This window comes from Ustilaginoidea virens, chromosome 4 (assembly GCF_000687475.1).
Source record: "Ustilaginoidea virens chromosome 4, complete sequence".
Taxonomy (NCBI): Eukaryota; Fungi; Ascomycota; class Sordariomycetes; order Hypocreales; family Clavicipitaceae; genus Ustilaginoidea; species Ustilaginoidea virens.
The window spans coordinates 2,209,849-2,218,856 of NC_057319.1; the positions used below are offsets into that span (position 1 = coordinate 2,209,849).

The 9,008-nt window shown below is 40.6% G+C and overlaps 1 protein-coding gene across 1 annotated transcript; it reads right to left on the reverse strand.

The window, feature by feature from the left end:
* Positions 1-445: 445 nt before the first annotated feature.
* UV8b_05036 (uncharacterized protein) lies at positions 446-1,922 on the reverse strand (the record flags this gene model as incomplete). Its single annotated transcript, XM_043142534.1, has 4 exons — positions 446-983; positions 1,039-1,411; positions 1,493-1,766; positions 1,863-1,922. The coding sequence occupies 4 exons, from the start codon at positions 1,920-1,922 to the stop codon at positions 446-448; spliced, it is 1,245 nt and encodes a 414-aa protein (XP_042998468.1).
* Between the last annotated feature and the right edge of the window lie 7,086 nt (positions 1,923-9,008).

Consider the following 9,008-nt stretch of genomic DNA (forward strand, 5'->3'; position numbering starts at 1 on the left):
TTTTTAATGCTCCGGTGGCAGCTCATTATGCCGGTTCAGTATGCATTAATATTATCAGATGCTTGCCAATATCTCTGCCAAGAAAAGTTGAATCGATCATTCGTTGTTTGTTTCAGCTATCATAAAAGCTGCATCATAAACCAACGTATTCCAGGTCCATATTGTGATGTTGCCAGCCATAGTGCTTGGCCGATCACAGAGAAGGTTTTAGATCCAAGTTATAAGACGGGCGATGTGTGCTCCTTGTCTACTGCAGGAGAAGGAACTCATCCAAGTTATACTACAGATTTCAGGTATATTTGGGAATAAATATGACATCGTTTACTGGTTTTACCGGAAAAAAAAAAGTCAACAGCCTTGATAGACGAATCCATTAAGTTGAAAAAAGTTGTTTGCCGACACATGCTGTCCCACGACATCCAACGAGGTTAATCCATTTAGTTCACTAATCCTTATTTTCCGCAACAGGTTGATGCCAATTTTTATACTCGCTGGTGGACGTTCGGGTTTGGCTTGGCTGTCCATGCATGGTAACTTGCGAATGCGAATTTCCAGTGCCTGTATCATTTTGTCTTGCTCGCTTCCCAAAGAAATCGTTAGTTCTGATACCGCGGAACTCTTGAGGGTCGACAAATGCCATTCGGCGCCCTTCAGTTCTGTGCCGTCGCATGTACTCTCGAACTGGCTCCATGGCGGCATCTCGACATGCTTCTTTGATGTCACTTCCTGACATTCCAGCTGTGATCATTGACACATAGGCCAAGTCAAAATCATGTTCGTCTGTTTGGGTATCTTGTAATACCAGCTGCAGAATCTTGCGTCGTTGTTCCAAACCCGGGAGTGGTACTGGAAACTTTTTGGGCAGACGACGCAAAATCGCTTCATCGATGTCGTTGATGCGGTTCGTAGCACCAAGAACAACAATTTGAGCTGGTAGACCTGATGAATTTGCTGATGTAAGGCCGTCCCATAATGTCATGAACCTGGTACAGCAATTGAGTTTCTTAACCAGACTGGAAATATAGACGGAATGCTTACTCGGCTTTGACCATGCTACTTGCCTCGTTTTCTCCGCTTCTCCTCGTCCCCAAAACGGCATCTATCTCGTCAATAAATATGATAGCTGGCTGCATCTTGCGCGCCAACGAGAAAACAGCGCGTACTATTTTGTTTGAATCCCCATACCATTTCTCCGTCATTGTAGAAATGTGAAGATTGATAAATGACGCACCGCTCTCGTGAGCCAATGCCTTTGCAAGCATTGTTTTTCCACATCCAGGAGGTCCAAAAAGTAACACTCCCGGCGGCGCTGAAAGTAGAGGCGATGTATGGGAATACAGTTGCGGCATTGTGAGTGGGTAGATGACTGATTCTTGTAGTTCTTCAATAATATCGTCGAGGCCGCCAATGTCTTAACATCACAATTTCCGCCATTAATCAGAGAAGCTACAAATATGGGTTTGGACCATCTGGAGAAAAGGTATAAGCTTACCTTCAAAGCAAACGTGTATGTCTTCAGGCGGCACCATTTCTAATGCAACTAAGTTTTCATACTCGTTGAGAACTAAATCATCTACTTTGCCAGCCCTATTCCCATCGTCCATATCCCGCGATGAATTTTCGACCTCGTTGCGACGTCTATTCAATCGTTCAAGGTGTGCTTTTGCCTGTCTCCGTGTTTGCTCGCGCTTCTCTTTGTCTGGGTCGGCAAGATTGCTCAGCATAGGTGTCAACAAGTTTCTGGCTATGTACAATCCCGCAGTCATCTACACAAATGTGTTAAATAATGAGTACCATGTTGCAAGCAAATATCAGAAATACGAGGGTATGATTAAAGAATCAAAAGGAGAACAGTGACATACCATGCCGGCGAACAATAAAAGATTTACCGCGACATCGCCAAGTCTCCGTCGTTCTCCCATCTTTAAAACCCAGTATTGCTAAAAGGGAAGAACGTCCCAGGGAGAGAATCGTCACAACTCCTAAGGTGTAGGAAATAAATGGTATTTGGTCTTTGGACTAGATCTTATTACAACTTAGTACGGCGGTATATTAGCTATGTAGCGCAAATCACAGCCATGTAAAAATATGTAATTTCAAAAAACTTGAAATACCTGCTTAGTCGTAGTATTCTATATTAGATAATCGGCCTAAGCTAAATTAAATCTTTAAACACTCTATTAATAATTAAAAAGAGAAAACTATATTAATTACTTAATTAAATAAAAAACTCTTATATTTATAATTAATTATATAATAATATTTTTTTAGAATTTCAGCTGCACTTTTATTGCAATTCTAAAGAATTGTGAAGGACTGGCCCTAAGGCGACTGCGAATAGGCGTTAATTATAAATATTAATAAAACTAAAGAGTATGACGGACTAGCCCTAGGGCGGCTGCGAATAGGCGTTAATCGGATGTATTAATAAAACTAAGGAGGAAGGGAGAAGAGACTAAATCGGGTCCCTTCCGCAGTCTATATATATCCGTATATAGCGCGGGCTAGAGCCCTAATATTACCCTATAGGCCCGCGCGTCTACCTTATATTATCTATCCCGGATTAAGCACGGGCGTAGCCTAAGCCTTAGTCGATCTATAATATAGGCATAGCCTGAATCCGTAATATACCCCCCTTCTCTAGGAAAAATTTCATCTATTTCTATATTAGGGTTACTATAGGGTTCGACCGGGCCTATTATATATTCGAATATCCCCCTATTTAACCTTAAATGCCTCCCGCACTATAGTATCCTTAAAGTTCTTTAGCGGTTCTTAAGTCGGCGAATTATATCCCTTCTATTTTACTAATACATTATATTTACTACTATAGCCCTAAGCGTTTTTAGTAGCTAGTATCTTTTTAACCTTGAATTCCTTATATAAGATATTAGAGTCCTCTAGTAGGACTAGTAGGTGACTAGGCCTAATATCTATAAGTATTTAGCTTAGTAGTAGGTTAGAAGCGGTATATTCTATAAGATTAATATAAAAGACTAGGTAAATACTATTAAGGATATTAAATCGGATATTAAGTAGGGATGGAACGGCTATAATAGTATACTTAGTAGATACTTAGTCGAGCTTCTTATAAGGCCGGTTGGTTTTAATATTCTATAGGTTTAGCTAAACTTAATCCCTAACTTAGTAGTATTCTACTGGGCATTAGGAATGGTTTATTATATCCTACTACTGCTATTAGGTAAAGACGATAGCAGTTTAGGCGAGTTTGCCCCCCTCCTATATTATAGCTAGGAAGCGCACTACTTACCCTTTAGGGGTTATTAAATTTAGCATAATATCGGGGGGGGGGGTGCTATAATAGGAGAGTTAAAGCCATTTAGGAGATAATTCGGACTATATCTAGTAACTAAAGAAGTGCGGTTATTTAGAGTATATTAGTAAGTTATAAGATATTAGGGCTAGTTGTATTAGAATGCATAAGATAGCCTAGACCTCCTAGTTTATACTCTCTATACTACCGTTAGTCTATAAGTAGTATACTATCGAGAGGAGTTATATAATCCTAATAGCCTAATATATTATAGTCTAGAATTAGCCTACCTAGTCTGAGCCTCTATCGCTAATAATCTAGGCAGGGAATCTATAGTACTACTATTAGTAGTCTAGGAAATATTCTATATAATCCTCCGCTTGCATTAAGTATATCGCTTTAAGTTAAATATACTTTAATAGGCAGTTAGTAATAACTATTAAATAGTATAGATTAGAGTTAGTATAGGCTAAGAGGTCTATTATAAAGTCTATAGAGATTTAAGACTAAAAGCGATTTAAAATTAGTAGGGGCTAATGTTGATATAAACTCGGGGTACCCAGTTGTACGTAGGGTCGCGCGCGTGGTATCATGTACCGTGAGGTCACTAAGTAAAGGATTTATTGACTTTACTAATGACTGACTAACTAAAAGGAAAGAAAGGAAGCAAAAGAGTAATTACACGATATGGCCTTTTTGTGCGTGTGCCGTTGTCATATGCATCGGCGCAGTCGGGCCGGGCTGCCCGCATGCCCTACCGGGCTTAGGGGTAAAGGGGCAAAAGTGGCCACATCGTGCGCAACGGGTATACACGGCACATCCGTCGCAATATGCCCAATTGTGCCCAATTAGGCACCTTACGATAGCGATTCCGATACTGGCAGCTTCTCTTTTTATAGAAGCAAACATCAGAATCGCTAGGATGTAAAGCGCACACATAGAAAGAAAAGTGCGGCGCGGTCTCGGTAGGTTATACCGCCGATAACTGTTAAAATCCTATAGTAGCCTACTAGGCTGCTGGCCTAATGCCCTACTGGCCTACTGACCTTTTGGCCCTTATACCGCCTCTTAGACTTACGGTAGTCTTACTAACTTTAGGCTTTTGCCTTTTACCTTAAGGATTTTCAGTGGATTATTTACTGTATATCAAGTAAGGTAGGCCTTGTTGAAAAAGTGTGGCATTGCTAAATTAGCGTGGTTGCCTACTAGCGTGGTGGCGGCCTACTAGCGTGGTGTGGCATTGCTAAATTAGCGTGGTGGCCTACTAGCGTGGTGGCTAGTCCACTAGTGTGGTGGTTAGTCACTAGCGTGGTGGCTAGTTACTAGTGCGGTGACTAATTACTAGTGCGGTGGTTAGGGTGGTTGGAAAGGTCGGATATAGCGGGGTTGCTGACGTATCATAGCGAGCATTACGGGGAGCCCTCTTACTGGCTTCCCTGGATGCCTGGGCCCACCCCTCCTTCGTGTATATATAGGATAGCTTTCCCCCTTCTTTTTAGATAGCAGAAGGGTAGCACAATCGAGTCTGTTAATGCACTATATGCCTCTTAACTTTTTACCTTCCTTGCGTTTTCTGGTTATCTTATATTTGCCTTGCCTTTACACTTGCCCTGCTTTATAGCACTTGTATAATCTTAGGACTTGGTGAAAAATCTAGTATTATACTAAGATTAGTTCACAGGTCGCAGACAGTCTTGTGCCATCTAGCTAGCTAGTAAGGCTCTGCTTTTATAGTGACCTTAAGAATTGCAATAGGTTATGAGCCCGGGTTTTTACTTCTTTGTTTTTACCCTACCTTTTTGTGTTCACCCCTTGGTCTCTTTTGCTTATTAGTACTACTAATATAGCTATCCTTTGGTATCTTCGGCTTACCCTTATTAACTTTAGCTTACCTATTATCACCTTTGGCTTACCCTTTGTTACCTACGGCATTACCCTGCGGCAATCAACGGCGTACCTAACGGCAACTTACGGCGTAACCTTACGGCACTTTTAGCGTAACCTTACGTTATTTTAGGCGTAACCTACGGCACCTACGGACTTTATAGTGTAATATCCTTTACATTATACTACTGTATAACACCTTTTTCCCTAGTGCACGATACCTACTGCACTATACGGCATCTATTATACTCTCCTACTTATAGCACCTTTGGTACGGCACTTACGGCACCTTTTATATTACGGCACCTACGGCACCTACGGCACTTACGGCACCTTGATATTACAGCACCATATAAGCACCTTAAATACCAACGCTATAATACGGACTTGCACAACGCCTACGGCATCCGTGCTTTTTTATATTGAGACCTACCGCTACATTCTGCGGTTACCTTTTATAGTAGGCTACTAGCCACTATATTTACTAGCTGTCTAGCTAGTTACTCGGCTATTTTACCAGTTATTCGACTATTTTGCTAGCTATTTAGCTAGTTATTCCTCTGTTTTTACAACTATCGGCACCATTTTTCAACGGATTTTTAAACCCTTTTTGCCCACTATGGCAGAGTCAGGATCCTATAAGGTCCCTGAATCCGATACTGAAGTTGATACTAATGCATAGCTACAGCTAGATATAGACGATATGAAATCCCAGATAAATATACTAACTGACCTTATATAGGGCCTAGTTAGTAGGCAAAATAACGATACCTAGGCTACCCAGGCTACTAATAAGAAGCCTACTAAAGCCACTAAAGCTAGACCTTCCACTAGGACGACTACTACTAAAGATAATAATGATAGTGAAGCTGACATTATAGAAATCGACCAACCTTTTACCCCTATAAAATATAAGGGTAAAGAGCCTATTTATATAACGCCAGCAACAACAACTATTACTAACCAAATTAGTGATAGGGCTATTAAAGAATTAGCGAAGACTGCTAACCGCTTTAAGGAATCCTAAAAGCTAAAAAGCCCCTATAATTTCGACCAATAGAAGCAGGCCCTTACTATACAACTTAGGGCCTTTAAAATAGCTAACTTTATTAACGACCCCTCTATAGCAAGGCACTTTGATGGGTCTGAGCAGGCACTTCTACTACTAATGCTAAATAGCTGTAGTGAAGAAGCTGTAGAGGCTATAAACTGGTGTAATGACCCAGAGGAAGCCTACCTTCTGCTAGTGGCCCAGTATTGCCACTCACTAGAAGTATAGCGGGTATACTTATACCCTACCTTTCATACCCTTACATTTACCGGTTATAAGGGCACTTTGGAAGCTTTTAATAGCGAATTTAATAGCTATATTTCTCGCCTTAGAATCCTAGGTTCTAAAATCGACTCTTTCGACTAAGTTAACTAGTATCTTTAGGCTATAGAGGGGGTATTTACCCGCTAGACTGAACGCCAACGCTCTATAATTAGGGCTTATAGCGCCTAAGGTATTATTAACAGCAGTAAATTTAACCTCTAGTATTTTATGGTTGACCTACTAGAAGAATAGCGTTCTAAAGGGTCTAATAAAGTAGCTGCTAATAATAACCCTAAGTAGCTTAAGGCTTCCAAAGACTCTAAGAATAAAGGGTCTACTAATACCGCTTCTACTAATAATAGCAAGAATAATTCTACTAATAATAGGAAAAAGAAGCAGCAACAGAAGAAGAAACAGGACTCTAGCAGCAATCAGCAAGACGTTAAGGCCTTTATTATAGGCAACTATAATACCCAGGATACTAATATATCTTATTCTTCTTCCACTATATCCACTGATATAAGCTATAGTGCTAAATCAGGCGGCAGGACCCCTAAGGATGCCCTCCTTTATGATACAGGCTCCACTTGTTATATTGTTAATGATAAGAAGCATTTCACCACTTTTCACTATTTTGAGAAGGATGATAAGCCGGTAATTACTACTGGTGGTGGCCCTATTTCCCCTACTAGTTGGGGCACAGCACGATTTACTGTGCTATAGGGCGTTAATCCTACCAAATGGGGTATTATAGAGCTCAAGAATGCACTATATATTCCTGCCTTGGATATTAACATCATTAGCGGTGTAAAGCACTATGCCGCTAAAGGGGTACTAATTAAAAATCAGCTTTGGTCAGCAAGCCGTAAATGCATCGGCATTTTTAACTTCGAAAAATACGGCTTTTTCCTTCCACAGAAAGGAATAGATACACCACTACTGCATCAACCTTACAGCCACTATACTAATAGTATAGTAGTAGAGGTCCCCAGCCCTACTAACCCTGCTGATTATAGTGATCCTAAGGAAACTACTATTACCCCCGTTCCTACTACTGCGACTAATAAGGAACCTGTAGAGGCTACTAGCCCTACTACCCAACCTTCCGCTATTACGACTAGCGAAGATCCTATAGAGGTTACTAACCCTACTCCTGCCCCTATAGCTGCTAATACAGAATATCAGAAGCTATTATAATTAGCCGGCATTTGGCATGTACGGCTAGGGCATATAGGTATTCAGCTGCTTAAAAAGACCTGTGCTAATACCCCTGGTCTACCTAACCTTAATAAGGTTAAAGATACTGATTTTCGCTGTCTAGCCTATATATAGGCTAAAAAGGTTAGAAGACCTTCTAAGGATGCGATACCTAATCTAGCTAAATGCCTAGATATTATAGAAGGTAATACTTTTGCTATATCACCTATGCCATATAATAAACGACCTGTTGCCCTTATATTAGTAGACAGAAAATCCCGATTCCGCTGGCTTTACTTGCTGCCTAATAGGGAAAGCACTATTGTTTTTAAAGCATTACAGAGCTTTATACAGAGCCTACAGGTTAGATATAGTAAAACGCCTATTGAATTCCACTATAATGGTGGAAATGAAATCAACAAAATGCTTAGTGATTGGCTTGTTGAATAGGGTATAGCTTTTAATACCTCTTGCCCTTATATTCATAAATAAAACGGCCTAGCTAAGCGGTCCATTAGGGTTATAGCTGATAGGCTACATGCTACTATAGCCTAGTCAAGGCTTCTATCTAACCTCTGGTCTGCTATAATTACTGGCGTTGTTATGCTAGTAAATATAACAGCTGTTACTAATAGACCTTCTAGCCCCTATCAGGAGCTATTAAAGGATTATGACCATATTACGCCGGAGCACTACCCTGATCTTATTAACCTTAGGGCTATTGGAGCAGCTATTAAAGTGCTTATACCATACGAAAAGCGTGTAAAAAGCCGCAAATTAGCGCCCCGTACCGAGCCTGGTAGGCTCCTTGCTACTCTAGGTAATAATACTTACCTAGTCTACCTTCTAAAGAAGAAGGTTGTTACTAAAATAACTTTTATTACCTTTATTCACCAAAATGAAGGTATAGGCCCTATTTCTAGTGGCCTAGAAGGAGACTTTTATAGAGGGCAAAATACAGGTTTAGAGGGGGTATCTAGCAAAAAACCTGCTATTTTACTGGATGACCTTAAAAGTATGCTAGACCCTACTAACCTTACTAATATTACTAATACTAGTGTTATACCGGATGACCTGGAAAGCATGCCGGACCCTACTAATTTTACCAGCGTTACTAATACTAATGCTACCCCGGATGATATTACTAATACTAATGCTACTATAGATTACCTTCCTAAGTCAGAAGGTACTATACTATAGTCCCCAGCTACTGCAAAGGATGACCTTATAGATATCCTTATTAGCCTTACTCCTGCCGACCTTACTAGCCCTATTGGCCCTGTTGGCCCTGCTGGCCCTATTGGCCCTATTGGCCCTATTGGCCCTGTTGGCCCTGCT